Source organism: Alexandromys fortis, unplaced genomic scaffold, assembly GCF_014885135.2.
Source record: "Alexandromys fortis isolate MF-2015 unplaced genomic scaffold, M_Fortis_MF-2015_v1.1 scaffold_88, whole genome shotgun sequence".
NCBI lineage: Eukaryota > Metazoa > Chordata > Mammalia > Rodentia > Cricetidae > Alexandromys > Alexandromys fortis.
The window spans coordinates 2,848,303-2,870,872 of NW_026067961.1; the positions used below are offsets into that span (position 1 = coordinate 2,848,303).

At 50.8% G+C, this 22,570-nt stretch overlaps 2 protein-coding genes across 2 annotated transcripts; one reads left to right on the forward strand and one right to left on the reverse strand.

The window, feature by feature from the left end:
- Positions 1-327: 327 nt before the first annotated feature.
- On the reverse strand, positions 328-8,965 carry Rpl22 (ribosomal protein L22). Its single transcript, XM_050153260.1, has 4 exons — positions 8,829-8,965; positions 7,254-7,358; positions 4,471-4,595; positions 328-2,009 (listed from the first exon to the last, which is right to left on the reverse strand). The coding sequence occupies exons 1-4, from the start codon at positions 8,838-8,840 to the stop codon at positions 1,865-1,867; spliced, it is 387 nt and encodes a 128-aa protein (XP_050009217.1). The 5' UTR covers positions 8,841-8,965; the 3' UTR covers positions 328-1,864.
- A 6,003-nt stretch (positions 8,966-14,968) lies between these two features.
- On the forward strand, positions 14,969-22,306 carry Rnf207 (ring finger protein 207). Its single transcript, XM_050153245.1, has 13 exons — positions 14,969-15,668; positions 16,214-16,346; positions 18,431-18,575; positions 18,661-18,742; positions 18,815-18,890; positions 18,980-19,105; positions 19,365-19,411; positions 20,168-20,240; positions 20,315-20,383; positions 20,818-20,886; positions 20,983-21,080; positions 21,646-21,832; positions 21,970-22,306. The coding sequence occupies exons 1-13, from the start codon at positions 15,478-15,480 to the stop codon at positions 22,300-22,302; spliced, it is 1,629 nt and encodes a 542-aa protein (XP_050009202.1). The 5' UTR covers positions 14,969-15,477; the 3' UTR covers positions 22,303-22,306.
- The last annotated feature ends 264 nt before the right edge of the window (positions 22,307-22,570 follow it).

The window sequence follows — 22,570 nt, forward strand, 5'->3', positions numbered from 1 at the left end:
GTGTTCTGTGCCAACACTTCCGATAAGGACAGGTAGGGCACAAGGCCAGGCAGACAGAAAGGAGACAGGTCTAGGAGGGGGCCTGGACACAGATGCTGTTGTAGGTTTAACAGAATTCAAGTTTACTCTTCACGGTGCCCATCAGAAAAGGGCACCTGTCTGGAAAGCGAGTGTCAGTCAACGCTGACCAACCTCTTGGAGGCTGAGCTGTAGAGGGGAGGTAGCAGAGAAAGGAGACTTTTTCTCCATGCCCAACGCAACGAGCCAGTGAAGGAAAGGTTAACAGGTGTGAAGCAGAAAAAAAAGAAAGCAAGCCTTGCACGGTGCCAGTAGCCACGTTAGCCACTTTAATACAAAACGTGAACATTCAAATACAGGAGCTTAGAAAGGAGCAGAAAACGCATTTTCCATTTTATTACAGTTAATCTGGGACCATTTTCTAGAGGCATGTGCTAATCAACCCAGGGTTAATTTTTTTTTTTTACAGCCAAACTAGAAATAACCACATGGGAACATCAACACAACAAACAAGATCTGCAAATCCAAGTCACAAATCTAAGAATTTTAACCATGAGGGGCTGCACATATAGGTCTAAAGAAAATGCTACCTCCTACAAGGACAGAGAAGAAAACCAAGACAGTCTGCTCTAAGAAATTTGCATAGAAATAGAAAATGCTGGAACTTTTGCTACAAGTGAGATTGCAAAGCCTCAACATGTTAGACTCAACCCCAGAAACATGTTTCCTTGGAGGTGGAGCAGGGCCGACATCTCATGTCCAGCTGATAGACAGGGCACAGGCCTCAACTATGGCCTGTGGCCGTAAGCAAGACCTTTTGACATTTCAGTTACTAGAAAGCAGGGCAGATAAGATGCTCCTACACAATTCTGCCTTCAGAGAATTACCCTAAGGTGTCAGGAACATCTCCAAAGTGACCCTTGAAAAGGCCTTCCTCTGTCCCAGTCTGCTGTGCACACTGCTTGGACGGTTTGCTGTCAAAGAAATTGAACCTAGGGACTTGAGCTTGTTAGGCAAGAGCTCCACTACCAGGCTATAGCCCCAGGCTAAGACTTTTATCACTAAATCCAGTTGTGACCTTCAGTGACAGCTGAAGTAGCAATTTCCTGGGCAACTTCTTTCCAGCAAACACTCACCTTCCTCACTTACTTTCCCTCCCTGCAAGCCTGCTGAGCCCTAGGCATGGAAGGGCTCCCCCTACGGGGAACATCTGGAAGCTGTCTTCAGCACCCTCTGCTGGAAGCTAGAAAAACAGCTTGTTACATAGACTTAGACAAGCTGCGGCTTTATATATATTTTAAGTCTCACTGCTAGCCCTTGCTGACCTGACTCACACCTATCCTATGGAGACAGCACCCTAAAGGCATGGACGCCCAGCGTATTTACAAATCCTTCTATAAAGGGCAGAATATGCAACAGCAACACTAAAACCACCTCTTATTTCTACAAGAAGGAAAAAGGTTAGCGCTTGCAATGGTGAACAGCTTGGGAAGCTGTTTTATGGGCTGTCATTTTACGAGGAAATCTCCACAGACATCACTGGCTTGCTTTTAGCAAGGAGCACCACACTGTATTCTCACACTGCTGAGACAGGCGCCAGGCCTTTTCAGCCTCAGTCGGCTGCCGTGTGCAGGGTCAGATGCAACGGGCTGGCCCGGCTGCACTCGAGCCTTACTACTGGAGAATTAAGTGTCTATATACAAACAAGCAGCAACCAGCTACAGCCCAGGCCTGTCACCTCCAATTTCCTGTCCAACCCACACTGTAGAGATACAATGATAAACCACAGGTTTTGTTCCTAAATTTTATTTATGAATTAATACAAAACATTCCAGACCAATGTGTCTTAATCCTCATCCTCCTCCTCTTCTTCATCCTGGTTAATCTGGAAGTAACGCAGCTCATAGCTCTCTTTGCTGTTGGCAACAACACGCAACCAGTCTCGGAGATTGTTCTTCTTCAAATATTTTTTGGTGAGATATTTCAAATACCTGCAGAAAAAGAACATTTAAGAACTACAGTAGACTGGTCATGCATTCTGAAACATTTTAACTTCATAAAACACAATGAAAACAATTTTAAGATGTTTTTTCAGCCCTCCCAAACAAGGACTGGCCAAGGCAAGTACACACGAGGCAGCGCTCTCCCAAGACTGTCCACCATGCATCCTCAAGAAGCGGTAACAGTGAGAACGCCATCGGCACAAACCAGCTGGTCCCCTAAGCAGCCAACACCTACAAAGTGGCCCGCAATGACCACTAGAAAAGGCAGTGGTAAGCTGACAATTACACGTGTTTTAACACCTTTACTGAGAGTCACTAACCTTCCAAGCAGCTCCAAGCACTTCCCACATCCTTCTGCAAACCTCCCTGAGGAGGCAGACGAGTTGTCAGGGCTATTTGCCAATGTTCTGAGTCCAGAGCTGAGACTCTTGTTATGAGATGGGTCCCTGTTACCTAAGGTGACCTCAAAAACTGGGCTCAAAAGACCCACCAAGCTCAGCCTGAGACTACAAGCTTATGATGCCTTGCCTCAAGTTTCTTCAGGTTTCTTCCCTGCTCTGCTGGGGTCACTCACGGTGCTGCACACTGCCCGCACCTGAGCCACCACCTCTCAGCCATACTACGTTTCCTTCATCTGTTGCCTTGGCCTAAATTAACTTGCTGTTAAGCCGGGCCATGGTGGAGCACGCCTTTAATCCCAACACTTGGAAGCAGAGACAGGTGGATCTCAGTGAGCTCAGTGAGTTGGAGGCCAGCTTGGTCTACAAAGTGAGTTCCAAGACAGCTAGGGCTGTTACACAGAGAAAAACTGTCTTAAAAACCCAGGAGAAAAGAATTTAAAAAAAAAAAAAAAAAACCTCAGTACTTAGGAGATCACCAGTTTCTGATCAGCCTGGGCTACATCAAACCCAGCGGCAGCCTATGTCATTGTTTTCTCAAACGCAAAACTTCAGGGTTTCAAAACTCACAGTAAAACAGCGGCAGAGACAGGAAGAAAAGACCTCCTAGACTCGGAACACCCTTGGGTGTTTCAGAAAAATAACACTTGTCATCGAGAAAGCAAACTCAGCAGGCAAGGCATTTGGAAATGGCGACAGGAAAATTCCAAGTTCAAATCCTGCCTGAGCTATACCCCAAGTTCTCATGGCGGGCCTAGGCAACTTAAGACTCTTGTCTCGAACTCAAAATGAAACAAAAAAGAGACCATGGGACAGTGGCACCAAGACGCAACTCAGCACCTATTGTGTACAAAGTCCTCAAACTCAGCTCTCAGTCTCCCTAACACAGGCTGTGGGGATCAGAATGCGTATCTGAGAGACTAGAGCAGGAGTGGTTCCAGGGTAAGGCAGGCCTGAGCTACAGGAGAGTTCAAGGGTGTGGGGAAGCCTCTGCCCCACGGGCTGCCTGCTGTGCACCGCCTGCCTCACTCAATTTGCAGACTCTGCCGGGCACACACTAAGAGCTTCTCCAGGCCCAACTACATCCCACTCTGCTAAAGCAGCACATCACCACCGTCACCCACAGCCTCACACAGAATCAGTGTCACACCCTGCAAGGGAAGACTCCACGATGGTATCAGATCTCACCCAATGCCAAAGGACAGCTTACAAGAAAATCAGAATTAAAAATGAATCTCTCACCTAAGTGTGGCAGCAAGCACCTGTAAGCCCAGCTCTCAGGAGATGGGGACAAGATCAGGCATCAAGGCCAATCTCAGCTACAACTGAGTTTGAGCCCAGTCTGAGCTACACTGGTGGAGGGGGCTGTCACCACCACGATCTAACAACAAAGAATGCTAGGCGTGGTGGCACCCGCCTTTAACCCTAGCACTGGGAAGGCGGACACTGGCCAAGTCTCTATTATAGAGACCCTGCCTCAAATAACCAACTGGAAAAAAAACTAACAGAAACAAAGGCAAAGTCTGAGTCCCTTTTGAAGTTTGTAATGCTGTAGCCTGGGAACAAGTATGGCAATGACAAGCTAAATAAATATACTTAACTACTCTTTCAGGACACGTTCAGAACCCAGCACCCACACCAGGCAACTCATGACCACCTGTAACTCTAGCTCCAGGGCACCTGCATATACAAATACATAAATATAAATCTTTAAAAACTTCTCCAGCATTAAAAAACTTCACCAGAGATGGGCGGTGGTGGGACACGCCTTTAATCCCAGACCTCGGGAGGCAGAGGCAGGTGGATCTCTGTGAGTTCTAGGCCAGCCTGGTCTACAAGAGCTAGTTCCAGGACAGGCTCCAAAGCTACAGAGAAACCCTGTCTCAAAAAACTAAAAAAAAAAAAAAAAAGAAAACACTTCACCAGAAGGCAGAGGCAGATCTCGGCAAGTTCGAGGCCAGGCAGTGCTACACAGAAACCCTATCTCAAAAAGCTAAAACATAATACATAAATTAGTGGCAATGTTCACACACCCACTCACTGCCCTTTACCTTTTGGAGAAAGGCACCTCGGAAGTGACAGTGATCTTGCTCTTGCTCCGTTCGATGGTCACAACCCCTCCGCCGAGATTCCCAGCTTTGCCGTTCACCTTGATTCTCTCCTGGAGGAACTGCTCCTGCAGAAAGCACCAGTGAGTGCAGTGGGCTTCCCGTCTCCAGGACAGACTACTCAGACTTTCTCCCAGCACTAAACTACAGGCTCCTTTAAAATCTTCAGTCTTTCTAGGAATGTGCGTGTATGCACACATGTGCGTGTGCCATGGTGTCTGGCTATCAGAGGACCACTGTGTGGGGTCGGATCCCTAAGCGGGTTCTAAGGACCAGACTTAGGCCATGAAGCTTACGAACAAGTCCGTGAAGATGGCACTAGTCAACATAATCTCATGCAATTTGAAGATAATACTGGCACAAAATCCTCGACTGTTTCCATGCATGACGACATGTGCCCCACACAGAGAGCTTAAAGGGCAGCAAACTCGTGGACAAAGGGTAAAGAGTAAGCCAGGGCAACAGTGAGATCCTACCTATCTCAACATAAAAACCAAAGGGTCAACAGTAAGCAGGAGACCAAGAGCCAAACTTTTATGGAACATGCAAAGCTGCAAGCAACCTCTGAGCCTAAGGAGCACGAAGCACAGTTCCTAGCACTAGAGAGGGAGTCTCCACCTAGTACACAGAGAGACAAACACCGACACAAACAGTTACAGACCTGCCTGGAGTCACCTGCATGGTACAGCAGAAGCGACAGGGACCCGTGAGCCCAGACATACTCTGCAAAGCACCATGTGACCAGGGCAAGCCATTCACCTCAGGCTTCAGGGACCTCCGTCCAAAAGGGACTTTTTTGTTTTGTTCTGTTGCCACTGCAATGAGATGAAGTCCCTTTCAGCTCGACACTACAATTTTTAGGGACCGAAGATGTGAGATGTGGCTCAATGACAGCTAAGAATGCTCACTTAGCTCGTCTGAGGTCCTGAGTTAAAATTCTGGGACAAGTTTTTAAAACTGCAACACAGAACTGTTAGCTGCTGCGGTGGGCAGGACCAGAAATCACATCTTCTAAAGGAAGTCCTTAGCAGAGACAAGTTGGAAGGGAATGGTGTGCTGAAAGAGGCCACAGTGGTGACACCAGGCAGGGCCGAGAAATGCCAAACAGAAGTCACCAAGGACTGCAGAGACTTTCACTCTTCAGAGGACCTGAGTTCGTTTCCCAGCACCCACGAGGCACTATATAACCATCCCTAACTTCAATTTCAGGGGATCTGACCCCCTCTGACTTTCCAAGGGCATAGGGCATACACATGGTACACAGACATATATGTAGGCAAAACACTCACACATTAAAAAAAATTTTTTTTGTAGGGTCTTTGGTTGTCCTACAACTCAGTATATAGACCAGGCTGGCCTCGAAGTCACAGAGATCCACCTGCCTCCACCTCCCAAAAACTGGGGTAAAGGCAAGTGCCACCACGTACAGTAATCAATCAATCAATCAATAAATAAATAATTGCTTTTTAATGAAGAAAAAAGAGAAATCAGCCAGGTAGTGGTGGTGCACGCCTTTAATCCCAGCACCCAGGAGGCAGAGGCAGGTGGATCTCTGTGATTTGAGGCCAGCCTGGTCTACAGAGCGAGTTCTAGGACAAGCTCCAAAGTTACAGAGAAACTCTGTCTCCAAAAACAAAAAATAAAAAAAAAAATTGAATATCTTTTTTAAAGGAAGGAGAAAAAAAAAAAAAAAAGAAACTGCCAAGTCAGGCGTGGTGGCCCACACTTTTAATCCCAGCACCCAAGAAGCAGAAACAGGTGGGTTTCTGGGAGTTTGAGGCCAGTCTGGTCTACAAAGTGAGTTCCAGGACAGCTAGGGCTGTTACACAGACAAAACCCATCTCAAAAAAACAAAAAGAAAAGAAAAAAGAACCCACCAACATGCAAAGGACCAAAGCCATGGAGAAGTCACTGGATAAAGGACACAGGGGCCAACTGAGGCCCATCTGAGACAGATGGGCAGACGTCCCCACAAGGTTAATTCCATTTGTACCACTAATGGCTGTTAAGTTTAATTTTCAATTTTTTGGAAATGATTGTTCTTGACAACACTTAACCTTCTGGAATGTGAAAAACAGGTATAACTTTAGGAGATGTCTGCATACAAAGGCCCCAGTCCCAAGAGCCAAAATTGGGCTGCAGAGACAATTCTAGATTAAGGCGAACATAGGGATACTGGGAATTGGGCAAAAAGTAAGGACAAGGCTGGAGCTGACTGGTTCCCAGCACCAACACACAACGGCCTCTAACTCTGGTTCCAGAGAATCCAATGCCTTGGCCCTGCTCTGTCCCCCAGGGCACTGCACAAACATGGTGCAGACATACATGCAGCAAACATGATACATAAAATTTAAACAAGAGGGAACCTCAGGATAGCACCAAGTCTGTATTTAAAAAAAAGCCCCAAAGACAGCCCAGCAAGCAGATTAAAGCAAACACACTCAGGCCTCAATGATGTGGTGGACGGCTGCCCATCGCCTAAGGATCCAGAGGCCCAGAATGAAGCTGCCCATACCGATTAAACCCAACAAAGTACAGTAGCAATGCTGGGCCCACGGAGTTTACCTGATTCTGGGTAAGATCTTCTGTCACCCACACACCACGGCCTGTCTACTCTTATCTCATTTAGGGACAGAAGTGGGACTGCCTACAAGCCCAACAAAGACCTACTCCAAGAGGGTCCCAACCGTATTCCCAGCCCAGAGAAGCAACAGAATATCACTTACGAAATTAGCAGCGTCCATGATCCCATCTTCTACAGGGTGGGTGCAATCAAGGGTGAACTTCAAAACCTGCTTCTTTTTTTTGCCCCCCTTCGCCACAAGCTTTTTCTAAGGGTACAGAGAAAACACAGGTGAAGCCTCCGGTAGCGCCCCCCACAATTTAAACAAAGCATGTCAGAGGCACCAAAGTCCTTTACAAACAGAAAACCAAGGAGATGAGGGATCGGTTTCCCTCAAGAGTGCCAAGGGACTTGTTTTACTAGCTAAGGGAAGAGGGGGAATCATTAACACTCCTGTCCCCCTCACTCTCTCCAGACACCCCGATCTTTACAACCATGAGTGTTTCCCAAATACTCCCTTACACACTTGTAAACACAAGCATACATGCGCCTTACACACTCATCGTTACTGTGAAATCCTTAGCCTCTCTCTCAGACTAGAGCACTTCATCTTGGTCCTTAGCGCCTAATCCCTGGACCTTCTCAGGAATAGCCAAGGAACTTGACAATATGGTTCAAGGTGTGGCCAACGATTTCCCCTGGCTGAACCAGTGAATTCAGCACTTCCAAACTACAACCAAGAGGGTCCAGTTTACTTTCACAAAGTAACACTCGTCAACAGTCTCTCTACAGACATTGTAACTTCTAAGAACTCACCCAATCTCTACTATTAAAAGTTTAGCGGGTCACGCACGGCACACTCTCCCTTCGGGTTCAAGAGACCGTCCACAACTGGCACTCAACTTTTCAGTGACTACAAAGTTGCTAAATTCAATGTGTCTTCCCACTACCAACCAAAATGACTGCTTTTAAATCTAGCCCCGGGAAAGGACGGATCAGTAAGAGGACCTGCCCACAAGAGACCCCAAAAGTTCCCAACAGGAGTCTAACCCAAAACCACATCGATGTACTGAAGCCGAGGTAGAAAGACTAAGACAACCGGAAATACACCTAAGAGCCCCAACTAAAAGATAATACATCACCTAAAAACATTATTATTTAAGCAGAGCGACCTCCAGACAGAGCCTGACATAAAGACACCGCACAGCCCATCCTCAGACAAGAGAACGAAATCGGGCCTTCGTCGCCCAACACAGAAGGGCCTGTATACAGCTGCACCCTAATGCAAGCAGCTTGCTCGAAGGGTGCCACAAGAATCCTTCTCAAGCCCAACCGCGGCTCTGAAACCCGGTCGCCCCGTGGAGGGCCATTTCCACCCGGCTGCACAGGGTGGCAGGTCACATCCATCTTGCCGGCCCCTCGCTCAAATAGCCGGGCGCGGTGCCCGGAGCCCAAGGCTGGGTCTCGAGGCCGGTCGGTATCCAGCCCGCAGGCCCCGAGCAGGATCCGATCCGCCACCCCGAGCAGTCACGGCTCTCCCCACGGCCGCGATCCGCGGCCTCCTCCGCCCACAACGTGCTGGGCCCGGCCGAGGCCCCGGCCTCCTGCGCCCCGCCTGCCAGGCCATCCCGGCCTGACGCGGCAGGGCGCAGTCCCCCACGCCGTCCTGAGCCCGAGCCAGCCCACCAGGCCCACGTGCCGCTCGGGGAGCCGCGGCCTCACGCGGAGCCATACTAACCACGGGCGCCATGGCGGCAGAGGAGGCAGAAAGGGAGGGGGGCGCACTACGCAGGCGCGAAGAGCCCGGTGCGCGCGGAGCTAGCAAGAAGCCAGGCAGCCTTAATCGATCGGCACTGCCGCTAGATCGCCGCGGACCAGCCGCCGCAGGGGCGATCAGGCAGCTATTGGTTTTCCCGGGGCAGGGTCGGCTGCCGGGAAAGGAAGGAGTCCACGTGGACCGTCCCACTGCAACTACCGGAGGGGAACCAGGCGAGCCCAAAGAGAGATAAAGGGGAGAGCTCTACCTTTAAAAGTCTTGAAAAATTAAGACAAACGTTCCCTAAACAGGCAATTACCAGCTGGCCAGATGACAATCGAACGCAGTTACTTGAGGAGATTGGAGCTATCTCTTTTTGATCACAGAGAAAATTAGAATTCTCAATGTCCGCCAGGCCGGGTACCTCACTCCACTGAGCCCACCACTCTGGAGGCAGAGGCAGGAGGATGCCACAGCTGCGTAGCTAGTTTGAAGCCAGTTTGGGCTACACTATCGAGTTCCAGGACTACCAAGGTATACAGTCAAACCCTTAAGAAAGAAAAAGTTCCAGGACTACATTTTTAATTTTTTTATGATTTATTTATCTTTATGTGCATTGCTGTGAAGGTGTCAGATCCCCTTGAACTGGATTTTCAGACAGTTGTAAGCTGCCATGTGGGTGCTGGGAATCGAACCCCGGTCCTCTGGAAGAGCAGTCAGTGCTCTTAACCGCTGAGCTATTTCGCCAGCCCCAGGACTATATTTCTTCATCCTAAAGAAAACGCCCAGTTTGGAAGTTCATGACACCCTCATTACTAGCCTGCCTTCTGCGGCTAGCAGCACGCTCCAGCTTGATCCCACAGATTCAGTCTGGCGCCCTCTGCCTTCTAGCTCCCCAGTTCCCAAAGCCTTCCCCAGCTTTCCAGGACCACCCAGATCCAGGCGGTGCAGGGTCCTGTTCAGCCACTCTCAGCGCCCAGCTCATCAACCTCACGCAGCGAAGTGAGGGTTTTCATCCATAGCTGGACAGCTCGTTGGCATGGCGTCTTGTGTTCATCGGGAATTTCCTCTGGGATCCGGAATTGTGATCACTGCACAATCCAGTTCTGTCGCCTGGAATTCCTTAAAAACCCCCTTCTTGACTTATAATCTTTGGAGGAAACACACCATGCTGATTGGTGTGTTTAAAGTCAGTGTCTGAAGTCAGCTACTCAGGCTTCAAAGCCGCCTGCAGTTTTCTTTCCTGTTTGGTTTGATTATCCTAGTCTTTTGTTTGGTGTGTTAAGATAGAGCCTTATGGGCTGGAGAGATGGCTCAGTGGTTAAGAGTGCTGGCTGCTCTTCCAGAGGTTCTGAGTTCAATTCCCAGCAACCACATGGTGGCTCACAGCCATCTGTAATGAGATCTGTGGCCCTCTTCTGGCCTGCAGGCATACATGGGGGTAGAATGTTGTATACATAATAAATAAATAAATTTTAAAAAAATAAAATGAAAAGATAGAGCCTTATTCCTTATCATTCTATAGTCCAGGCTGGCCTGGGGAGCACTGTATCCTCCAAGCTGGCCTTTGACTCAGCAATCCTGCCTCGTTCTCCCAAATTCTGAGATTACAGGCGTGAACCAACATACCAGGGGCAGCTTGTTGCTCTTGCCTTTGCAATGCTGAAGCTGGGCTCTGCAAACCTTTCTGCTTTGGCACCCACACCCAGGTAAGTCCTATAAGAAGTGACGTTGGGGGGCTGGAGAGATGGCTCAGTGGTTAAGAGCATTGCCTGCTCTTCCAAAGGTCCTGAGTTCAATTCCCACCAACCACATGGTGGCTCACAACCATCTGTAAAGAGGTCTGGCGCCCTCTTCTGGCATGCGGGCATACAGACAGAATATTGTATACATAATAAATAAATAAATATTAAAAAAAAAAAAAAAGAAGTGACGGCGCATGCCTTTAATCCCAGCACTTGTGAGGCAGAGGCAGGTGGATCTTTGTGAGTTCGAGACCAGGCCGGACTACAAGAGCTAGTTCCAGGACAGGCTCCAAAACCACAGAGAAACCCTATCTCGGAAAAAAAAAAAAAAAGTGACTTTGAAAAAATACTTTTTTTTTTAAGAATTGGCTTTGCTTCCTCCATGCCTGTTGTTACCTACTCTTGCTTCATTCTGTCGCTGGCAGAAGAGTGCATATATTCCAGAAGTTATAAATCCAGTCCAACACATCTGTAGACCCCAGCACCGTGTTGTGATGTGTGTGCATACGTGCATACATGCATATGTGTGTGTGTACATGCTACAGTGTACATCGGGGGTCAGAGGACAACTTACAGAAGTCAGTCCTCTACTTTCCAAGAAGTCATATTGTCAGATTTGGGGCAAGGGACCTTACATACTGAGCCCTGAAAAACTTTAAAAAATAAATTTTAGGGCTGGAGAGATGGCTCAGCGGTTAAGAGCATTGCCTGCTCTTCCAAAGGTCCTGAGTTCAATTCCCGGCAACCACATGGTGGCTCACAACCATCTGTAATGAGGTCTGGTGCCCTCTTCTGGCCTGCAGGCATACACACTGACAGAATATTGTATACATAATAAATAAATAAATATTTAAAAAAAATAAAAAAAAATTTAAATTTTAGCCGGGCGATGGTGGCGCACACCTTTAATCCCAGCACTCGGGAGGCAGAGGCAGGCGGATCTCTGTGAGTTCGAGACCAGCCTGGTCTACAGAGCTAGTTCCAGGACAGGCTCCAAAGCCACAGAGAAACCCTGTCTCGAAAAAACAAAAATAAATAAATAAATAAATTTTATTTATTATTTTTAGTGGGGGAGGCATACCACACTCTTGTGTGGAGGTAGAGAACAAACTTTGGGATTCTCACCTCCCATTGTGTCGGTCCTGGGGATCAAACTTGGGTTGTCAGGCTCTAAAAAGACCATCTTTCCTCTCTGCACCATCTGAGCCATAAAAAAAAAAAAAAAAACTAAACAAATCCCTTAAGTCTTCAGTTAAAAAAAAAACACAGACAAAAGCTGGGCATGGTGGTTTACACCTTGTCGTAGGAAGTGTTACAGCTTGTATTAGCCCGCCTACTGGGGCGTGGCCTCTCTTACTATTTACAGGGAAGCTGAGCATGCCTGGGCCCCTTCTCGCTCAGTCCCCTTGCTCCATGCCTGGTAGGCTGCTTCTTTGGGTCGCGTGATTCAACCGGTCAAGCGGAGAATTCTGATTTGTGAGTTTTACCCTTAATAAAAGCCTATGTATTTCTTATTTCTGAGCTAGTGTGGGATTTCTTTTAAGTGTCCGACCGCCATAACTTCCGGTGCAATACCTGTGGTCTACGCACTCAGGAGGCCGAGGCGGGAGGATTACTACAAATTTAAGACTAGCTTGTCTGAGAGAGAAAGGGAACTCAGCCATTAGCCTAGAAAGGTTCAACCTGTGATTGAACCTGCTCCAGAAATCCCAACAGCCTAGACACTCACCTGCCCAATACACTAGCGAAAGAGACAATAACAAAGGCCATTTAATCAGCACGGCTGCCCTAGGAAGATAGACAAAGGGAGCCAGTGAATCCAAGCCTGTCTTTCAGCCGCTGACAAGAAAAGGGAGCGAGCAGAAGAAGGCTGAGCCTGGCGGCACACAGAGCAGCCAGCCAGACGGCCGAATGAGCAGCGTCGCTATCCTGGTTCTCTGAGGGACTCTAGGAAAGCCACAATCCAGTTCCAACGAGCTGACTTCTGCTCTGGGGTCCTCACATCACAGGTGATGTCCTTCATGGGCTGGGGTGACCCATCCTTCAGGGTTCACTTGTTTCGGGGGAACTTTTGGACCTCTGACCTGAAGGCGTTCATCAGTCTTGTTTTCTGCAAGCCAACGTAACTGCAGGAGAGGGAGTAACTCAGAAGGAAGAAATACGAAAGCCCAAAAATAGAGCCAAAGGAGACCAAAATGGAGTGATTAGGACCCAAGACAGTTGCCCTCCTCCTTCAGTGACTCCACAATGGTGGGAAAGTGACCTGGTCCTTGATGATTTTAGTTGCTGAAATACACAGTCCACCTTCAGACTGCAAGGGCCCAGCCACCAACACTCTGGTGTGCTGAGCCCCGACTCTGGTTTCCCATAGGTTTAGAATAGTAAATGTTTCTTGAACTTAGCTTTTTTTTTTTTTTTCAAAAAAATTTTGAATTCTGTGTATGGAGAGTGTTGTGCATGTGAAGATAGTACTCTTGGAGCCCAGAAGAAGGTGGGGGAGCCCCTAGAACTGGAGCTACAGTCAGTTATGAATCACCTGATATAGGTGCAGGGAACTGAACCTGGGTCCTCTGGAAGAGCAGCAATCACTTAACCACGGAGCCATCTCTTGCTGTGGGACAATGGTTTCATCCTGTAAAGATTTGTTTCTTGCTGGGAGGTGGTGGTGCACCCCTTTAATCCCAGCACTCAGGAGGCAGAGGCAGGCAGATCTCTGTGAGTTCGAGGCCAGCCTGGTCTATAAGAGCTAGTTTCAGGACAGGCTCCAAAGCCACAGAGAGGGCTGGAGAGATGGCTCAGGGGTTTAGAGAACTGGCTGCTCTTCCAGAGGTCCTGAGTTCAATTCCCAGCAACCACATGGTGGCTCACAACCATCTGTAATGAGATATGGAGCCCTCCTCTGGCATGCGGGCATATATGGAGGCAGAATGTTGTATACATAATAAATAAATAAATCTTAAAAAAAATGAAATGTAGGGGGCTGGAGAGATGGCTCAGAGGTTAAGAGCATTGCCTGCTCTTCCAAAGGTCCTGAGTTCAATTCCCAGCAACCACATGCTGGCTCACAACCATCTGTAATGGGGTCTGATGCCCTCTTCTGGCCTGCAGGCATAACACAGACAGAATATTGTATACATAATGAATAAATAAATATTTAAAAAAAATGAAATGTAAAGTTCTAGTCCTTGAAAGCTATTAGGATAATAAAGGAAGACAGGTTAATAGTTAGTCATCTATAACAATCAAACTTACAGTCATGTTAGGTATGTTTTCAAGGTTAGAGATATATTTTAAATAGATAGATGATCTTCAAACACTTCAGAGATCTTCAGAATATGGAATTTAAAATGTTTTAATAACAAAGATTTTCATGACAGTGAGACACATCTGTTCCCGGCAGCACCAATCTACTGCAAAAGAAATGATGGGCATGGAAGAACCTCCAAAGGCACTTGCTGCCAGGCCTGATGACCCGAGTTCAATCCCAAAAGGATGAGAGAACTGACTTCTTCAAGCTGTCCTGTCATCTCTACACACACACACACACACACACACACACACACACACACACACACGAATAACATAATATAAATTTTTCAGGAAGGAGAACAGGTAATTATACATAGAATTTGCTGCCTTCTGGCAAACTCCAGTTTATCTTTTTTTTTTTTATGTATACAATATTCTGTCTGTGTGTATGCCTGCAAGCCAGAAGAGGGCACTAGACCTCATTACAGATGGTTGTGAGCCACCATGTGGTTGCTGGGACTTGAACTCAGGACCTTTGGAAAAGCAGGCAATGCTCTTAACCTCTGAGCCACCTCTCCAGCCCCTCTGGTTTATCTTTTAAAACCCAGCCACAGCTTTGGTCTCAACCCAAACCCACCCCTCTTTGAACATGGGGCTTTTCACAAGCATTGATCCATGCAAGTCTTTTTTTTTTTTTTTTTCAAGACAGGGTTTCTCCGTAGCTTTTGGTTCCTGTCCTGGAACTAGCTCTTGTAGACCAGGCTGGCCTCGAACTCACAGAGATCCGCCTGCCTCTGCCTCCCGAGTGCTGGGATTAAAGGCGTGCGCCACCACTGCCCGACTTGATCCATTCAAGTCTTAACCTATCACGCAGAGATCAAGTCAGGGAAGTCGGTAACTCGCCTGAGTACCACAACCCACTAAGGAAGGCCTAGGACCCCAAAGCGCACCCTCATCTGAACCTAAGTATGTTGTGGACCGTCTGCTGCTCTCTTGAGCCCCCAGCTGGCCATGGGGGAAATGGGGCTATGAAGACCCACTGTTCCCTCTCCGGTCCGGAGTCAGAGAGTTCCAGTTTAGCCCGGGAGGCCGCGTTCCTCTAACTGAAGATCCGGGAGCCCGGTGTGGGCTACCTTTGCTCTGTGCTCCAAACTCAAGGCGATGTCTAGTGGCGTCTGGGACCCTCAGAGCGTGTTCTTCGGGGCTTTCTGGGCACTGGGTGAAGCCGCGAGACTGCGGACCAGGCTCAGCAAAGCAGCAACACTTGAGGTAGGAGCACTAAGGGACCTTAGTGGCGGTCACCCAGAGGACGTGGGGCGGAGAATTGCAAACGGTGGGAGGGAGAGAAGGTGGGAGAAGTGATAGAGGGGAGGAGGCACCGTCCAGCCTGCCGACCTGACCTTCTAGGGCCAACCACTCCCCGGCAGAGGCACAGCAGAAGGACTGTGAGAGAGGTGAGTGAGCGGTGGCAGGGCCCCTCTCCAACAGTCCGCCCCAACCCCGCCCTGCTGGGGCGCTACCGGCATTCCAGCATCCCAAAGCTACTTGCTAAGTCTTGTCTAGGAGGGCTAGGTAGGAGGGAGGTGGTCTGGGCCCCAGGAATCCCAGTTATTGTCCTGAACTGTTCATCCACGCAAATGTCTGGAGCAATTTTTGCGCCTCTGGAGGGCCTGGGTACCTTGGATGCTGCGAGTGGCCATCCCCTCGTGTGTCCGCTGTGCCATGCACAGTATGAGCGCCCGTGCCTGCTGGACTGCTTCCACGACTTCTGCGCTGGCTGCCTGCGCGGACGGGCTACTGATGGCCGCCTGTCCTGTCCGCTGTGCCAGTAAGTGTCCCAAGCCCAGAGAGGGTGAAGCTGGCTCTTGTTCTGATTGAGAGGCCAAGTGCAGATGATGAGGTTCCAAGCTCAGGCTGAAGACGTGGGAACAATCCACTGTCATAAACAAACTTACTGGAACAACCCCAACCCCCCTGTAGCTTAGTCAGGTTAACAAAGGCAGAAGATTATTGCCACCAGCTTCCCAGAGTCAGGGTGCTAAGGCGGGGCTGGCGAAGACAAATGGGGCACTCCCAGCAACCCTGATGTGGGGGTGTGTCCCAGAAATCTTAACACCATTGCTACATTAGCTCAAAATGTTCCGGTGAAGTGCTAGGGTCCACTCGGGTGACATGGCCTTTCCTATTGCAGTATGACATCAGGCTTACACACACACTGGGTAGGGTGGGGGCCTCAGGACAAGTTGGCTGCTGTATTTATAGCAGACCCCACCACCCTGATGCTGCTATTTTTAGCTCTGACCTGGAATGTGAAGGGTAGTGGGGAGGGCTTCCTACAAGGGCGTCCAGATCTTGGCTTCAGCCTCTCTGCAGGCACCAGACCCTGGTGAAGGGTCCCAGTGGGCTCCCGCCAGTGGACCGGCTGCTGCAGTTCCTGGTGGATAGCTCTGGAGATGGTGTGGAGGCTGTGCATTGTGCCAACTGCGACCTGGAATGCAGCAAGCAGGTGAGGAAGTAGTAGGCAGTGGGTGCCAGATGGCATGGTCCCCAACGCTTACAGCATGCCCGGATGCACAACCCTGGTCCATCAGTGAAGTCTCCAGCCCCTCCCTGGGATCCCTCGGACTCCAACCGCGCCCCCATCATACATACGGATAGGGAGACCAAGGTCCAGAAAAAAATGACTTGAGCCAATAACCAGATAGTGGCAGAGGCTGAGGCCATTCAATTTAGGGAGAGCTAACTTCAGGGTTCCCAGGTCAGGGTGGAGTTGTGAGCTGTCATGGGAGCTGTGGTTCGGCTCACAGGCCTGGGGGACCCTTAGGACCCCCTGCTACTTAAGCACATGTAAGTGGCTAAAGCTCACACGGTGTGCATCTGTAAGTAGCTGGGGAGAGAGCGGGAGCTGAAGGCAAGGAAGGTTTCCAGCCCCAACACAAAGGCAAGTAGAGTTGATGACCCTATGACAGGAAGGAAGCTCAGGGGCACACAGTCTCAAACCAGTGTGCTAAGCCAGAGCTGAGAAACCATTGCCCAGAACTAAAGACAACAGGCAGGAGGGGAGGGGGGCACTGTGAAGAAATGGCCTTGACTGTCGGTGTAAAGACTAAGAGGCTGGGCTGAAGAAATGGCTCAGAGTTTTAAGAGGTCCTGAGTTCAATTCCCAGCAATCACATGGGCTCTATAATGGGATCTGGTGCCCTCTTCTGGCCTGCAGGCAGACATGCAGACAGAACTGTATAATAAATAAATAAACTATTTTAAAAATAAAAAGAGTAATAAAGAGAGTAAGAGGCTTCAGGGCCAGAGAGATGGCTTAGTGGTTAAGAGCACTGGCTGTTCTCCCAGAGGACCCAGGTTCAATTCCCAGCACCTACATAGCAGCTCACAACTGTCTGTAACTCCAGTTCCAGGGGATCTGACACCCTCATGCAGTCATACATGCAGGAAAAATGACAAAACACATCAAATAAAGCTAATTTTTTTAGAAAAAGAAGTAAGGTTTGCCAGATCAAAGTTCTAGTCACTGCCCTGGGCTGTACCCCAAGCCCTGGGACTGCCCCCGGAGTCCTTATACACGCCCTTCCCCTCTGAGTTGTCACTTCAGGTGGCCAAGGACACCTGAATGGTCAGTGTGGTCATGAATAGTCTCTTCTCCTCCTGCCTTCTCCCACTGTCCCTGGCTCCCACACCCCCCCTGCAACTCGTGCCAGACGCTGAAGTGGCAGCCCTGTACACAGTTGGTTCCTGTTGGGGAGGAGGGGCTTGTAGGAGCCGGGATGATTGACATAGCCCAGGACCTATGATTTAGCCGAGTTTGCCAGGCTGGGAAAGGAAGATGTGCGGTGAGGTTGCCTGTGGGGCCGATGGTCAGGACCTGGCCAGAATGCACACCACCGTGTGGTAACTACTGAGAGTGCCACAGGGGGCTGATAGGCTTTACCATGCAGTTTCTGCCTACCGTCTCTGGGAACTACGTTTCCAAGGCTCTGCCCAGTGTTCTACCCTTCCTACACTTGCCTAGCTAACCTTGGTGTCTTCATCTTTTTATGTGTATGTGTGTTTTGCCTTACTGTATATCTGTGCACCAAGTGGGTGCTTTGTGTCCTCAGACGCCAGCAGAGGGCTTCGGCTCTTCTGGGACTGGAGTTACAGACAGTTGTGAGCGCCCGGAATTGAACCCAGTCCTCTGGAAGAGCAGTCAGTGCTCTTAACTGCTGAGCTGTCTGTCCAGACCCAATGTCCTCATCTTAACTTGGCTGTATGAGGGTTCAGTGAAGAGGGGCAGGGAGGTGGCGCAGCACGGGAGAGCCCTTGCTGCCACGCCTGCAAGACATCAGTTTGATTTCCAGAACGCACAAGGTGGAAGAAGGGAACCAACTTCCATTCTCATGGCATGGCACCCCCATAAACAAGTGAATCAATGCATATAATTTTTAAAAGTTAGAGAATTCAGCTGCTGGGGACTGCGGGAAGGAGTTTAGCCGAGCCCCTTGCCTGGGCTCAATGACACACGGTGGCTGTGGTTCAGCTGAGTCCAAGAACTCTGGCCCGAGGAGCGGGCGGCCTGAGCCAGCTCTCGGTCCCCAGGACGCAGAGACCACTTATTTCTGCAACACCTGCGGGCAGCCGCTGTGCGCACGCTGCCGCGAAGAAACGCACCGCGCGCGCATGTTTGCAAGGCATGACATTGTAGCCCTGGGCCAGCGCCCCCGCGATGTGATCCAGAAGTGTCGTGAGTGAGGCACACCCTGGCCAGGGGTGGGAACCAGGTGGTCATGTCTCAGGGACTCTCATCACCGCCCCCGCCCTCTCCGCAGCGCTCCATTCGGAGCCCTACATCATGTTTTCCACCGACAAGAAGTCGCTGCTATGCATCCGCTGCTTTCGGGACATGCAGGGGTGGGTAGTGGGAGCACGCAGGGAGTGGGCGGGGCGTGGGTGGAACGGGTCTTATAAACTGCCTCTCGGCAGGGAGAGCCGGGCCCACTGTGTGGACCTGGAGTCAGCATACGTTCAAGGTTGCGAGAGGCTGGAACAGGCAGTGCTGGTGAGAGGGGGAACCAGGGAGCTGAAGCAGGGTGGGGGTGGGAGCTGGGAGATCCTGGGAGAATGGGACTGAGACCCTGCTGTCCCCAGGCAGTGAAAGCTCTGCAGACAGCCACGAAGGAGGCCATCGCGCTGCTACAGGCCATGGTGGAGGAGGTGAGGCACAGCGCAGCTGAGGAGGAGGCGGCGATCCACGCCCTCTTTGGCAGCATGCAGGTGAGGGGTGGGGTCAGTAATTTCCCAAGTACCTTCCCGGAGTGTACAGTGTAGTGCCAGGTGTTCCATCAAATTGAGTTAATCACAGTTGCCTGGAGAGTTGCCAGAGGCTAGCCTAGTCTGGAGTTAGGTTGGTGGCAGGGTCTAGGAAGAGTGTACAAACGGTGACACTTAAGGTTCAGGTGCCCATGCCCCGAGGCGTTATGGTAGGACATGACAGAGCCAGGTGTGCAGGTCAGTAATGGGCTATCTCTCCCAGGACAGGCTGGCCGAGAGGAAAGCTCTGCTGTTGCAGACCGTGCAGAGGTGAGTGATGGAGAAGTCCTTGTCCCCCTGCCCTTAACCTCCAGGTACCCAGCTCTGAGCCTGAGCCTGGTTGCCTTATGTGGTGGACAGGACACACAGGTGATTGCCATCAAAAGTGGGCAGGGTGTTCACAGAGAAGGAACTACAGAACTAGTGGAGAAGCAGCCGTGGTGTGTGCCTGTAAGGGTAGCTCTTGGAAGGTAGTGATGAGAGGGTCAGGAGTTCAAGGCTAGCCTGGGCTACTGGAGACTCTGCTTTAACAATCAAAACAAAACAGAAACAGAGCTGAGGAGATGGCTGTCAGTAAAGGCCCTGTCGCAGAAACACGAGGACCCAGAGCACATCCCCAGCACACACTTTAAACATGCAGTGGGCATGCCTATAATCTCAGCCCTAGGGAGGCAGAGACACAGGATCCCTGGGGCTCACTGGTCACAGCCTACCCAACTGGTGACCTCCAAGTTCAGTAAGAGACTGTCTTAAAAAATAAGGTGGTGGGTTATTGAGGAAGACGCCTGATGTAGGACTCTGGCCTCCATACGTACATGCTTGCATACATGTGTGCATATGCAACCTGACACACGGAACAGGCACGCATGTGAATACAGAAACACCACACACACACACACACACACACACACACACACACACACACAGGCACTAGCAAAAAGCCAGGGCTGCAGAGTTGAAGATCCTGCAGGTGGGGCAGGCATCTGTTCCCCTGAGATCAAACAGCCTCGCCTGACCTTCTCCCAGCCAATATGAAGAGAAGGACAAAGCCTTCAAGGAACAGCTTGCCCACCTGGCCTCCTTGCTACCCACCCTACAGGTAAGGGTTGAGGGTGTGTAGGGCTGGACACCCCAGCCCACAGTCCAAGCCCTGAGCATGGCACCCTCCTTCAGGTTCACCTGGTCATCTGTTCATCCTTCCTCAGCTTGGCCAGCAAGGCTGAGTTTCTGGACCTGGGTTATGTGAGTGTCTCCAGCTCTTTCAGGACCCTCTCTTCCCACCTAGAGTCCGTCCTGCATAGAGGGTCCCTGTCTCACATCACTGCAGGCATGACGGGGGGGGGGTCCTCTGGACGTCTCTTCCCCTCCATTACAAGTTACACTTTGGGGCTCAAGTGAATGAATACCTTTTAAAAGGGCAACGCACACAAGCCTCCATCCCACCAAACTGCAGTGTCTGTCTGCGGGAGCCCCACCTCCCTTCTTAAGGATGTGGGCGGTGCCTGTGTATGGACCAGTCCTAGAGGAGGGTTGAAGCACCAAAAGAGAGACAAATGAAATGACAGCCTAGCCCCTGAGCCTTGAAATTCTCCATTTCTCTCTCCCGCCCTGGCTATCACCTCCTGTAACACCCCCACCCCACCCCACCCTTGTCCTGAGCTCTTCCCCCATGACAGGAGCTGATGGAGAGGCTGCAAGGCATCGTCACGCGCCCGCATCGCCTAAGACCGGCTCAGAGCAGCAAGGTGCGCAGGCCTGGGGTCTGGGGTCTGGGGTCGGGGGTCTGGACCCGGAGACACCGAGGCAGGGGAGAGCTGCTCATGACCCAATCTCCGGTCCAGATCGCCAGCGATCACCGCGCAGAATTTGCGCGCTGTCTGGAGCCGCTGCTGCTTCTGGGGCCCCGCAGAGCCGTGTCCACCGTGGGCGTCGCCAACACGTGAGCCCTAACCAGGAGGCCGGGTGGCCGGGAGGGATCACCAAAAAGGCTCCCGCACCACCCTTCCCTGCTAAGTCCGACGACAGTCTGAGAGGGAGGGAGAAACAAGAAAGCCCTTGAGGACGCTGGGGCAGGAAGCCCCAGACAACTGAGAGGAGACACTGGGCGTTCTTCAGCTCCACAGTCTCCTCCAGCAGGCTGGGCAGGACGCTCTCTGGGTGCGGAGTCACTGTGAATCAGACTTCCCCACTCGGTTGAAAGCCAGCGTCTCCTTGGAGGGGTTAGAAGTAGTGAAATCGGCATGTGAGTCCAAGAGAGACCACTTCTTAGTTCAGATCTGAGACATGGGAGTGAGCCATGCCCAGATCCAACCTGGAGGGGAATCCTTTCAGAAATCACTTCATTAAGTGGGTGCTCTTACCTTGTCCTTGCCTGGGGTCCTTGAGAGCTTCCAGGAGTTTACCCTGTAGTTGGGTTGAGAGAACAGTGGCTCCCTGAGCAGCCAAGGGGGTTAGGGGAAAGGAAGACCGGTCTGCTACCCTATGCAGACTGGCTCTCTCCGCAGGTTGGCGGGGAGCTCAAGCCCCAAGGTGCTGAAGACACCCAGCTGTCTCTCCCCGGTGGGAAAGATGCCAGGGTCACCTGTCCAGAAACCCTCACCCCACCGTTCCATCAGCACGAAGGTGCTCTTGGCTGAGGGCGAGGACACACCCTTCACAGAGCACTGCCGACATTATGAGGATTCCTATCGGGTGAGGGGGCTGGGCATCAGCAGGGTTGTGAGGTCCCACCCCTTCCTCACTAAGATCCAGTTGTGGGGGGGGGGCGGAGGAGAGGACTTGAAAGACACTGCTCCACTGGCGGGTTCCATGCCCCACTTCTGCAACAGGGTCTGCAGGTTGAGGTGCAGAACCTGAAGGACCAGGTTCAGGAATTACACCGAGACCTCACCAAGCACCACTCGCTCATCAAGGCGGAGATCATGGGGGACATCCTACACAGGTCCCTGCTGCTGGACACACAGATTGCTTCTGAGTATGCCTCCATGGAAGGCATGAGAGCCATCTTCCAGGAGGTAACCTCCCCCAGAGTTCTACCTAGCTTCCTGCAAAGGCACGTGGCCACTCCAAGGCAGGAAGGGGACAGCACAGTGCCTGGCATGGTGCTCTGCCAGACCCTCATGCTGTGGGTTCTGTGCCTGGAGAAATGTGAACCAGAGTGATGTGTGTGGCTGTACGGCTCCCGGAGCGGAAACACCCTCAGTGAAATTCCTCCTCCCCACCTCAACCAGCATTGCCACTCTTCTTTCAGATTTGGGAGGACTCCTACCAACGAGTAGCTACCCAGCAGGAGATTTATGAAGGTCCCCGGCAGTGGCTTCTCAACGTTAATCCACATTCGAGAGGGGAGGGAGCCGGTCAGCCACTAACCGCGCATGCGTATCCCCTGCTCTCTTTCCCCTAGCGTTTGGCTTGGCTCTGACACCTGCT

Bases quoted from the DNA above. Each gene is read 5' to 3' on its own strand.
- Rpl22 (XM_050153260.1), bottom strand. The intron at 4,596-7,253 runs GTAAGTGATATT...TGCTTTCTGCAG, and splicing joins TCATGGACGCTGCTAATTTC to GAGCAGTTCCTCCAGGAGAG. The intron at 2,010-4,470 runs GTAAAGGGCAGT...CTTTTTCTGCAG, and splicing joins GAGGTGCCTTTCTCCAAAAG to GTATTTGAAATATCTCACCA.
- Rnf207 (XM_050153245.1), top strand. From the start codon at position 15,478: ATGTCTGGAGCAATTTTTGCGCCTCTGGAGGGCCTGGGTACCTTGGAT. The intron at 18,891-18,979 runs GTGAGAGGGGGA...TGCTGTCCCCAG, and splicing joins GGCTGGAACAGGCAGTGCTG to GCAGTGAAAGCTCTGCAGAC. The intron at 20,241-20,314 runs GTAAGGGTTGAG...ACCCTCCTTCAG, and splicing joins CCTTGCTACCCACCCTACAG to GTTCACCTGGTCATCTGTTC.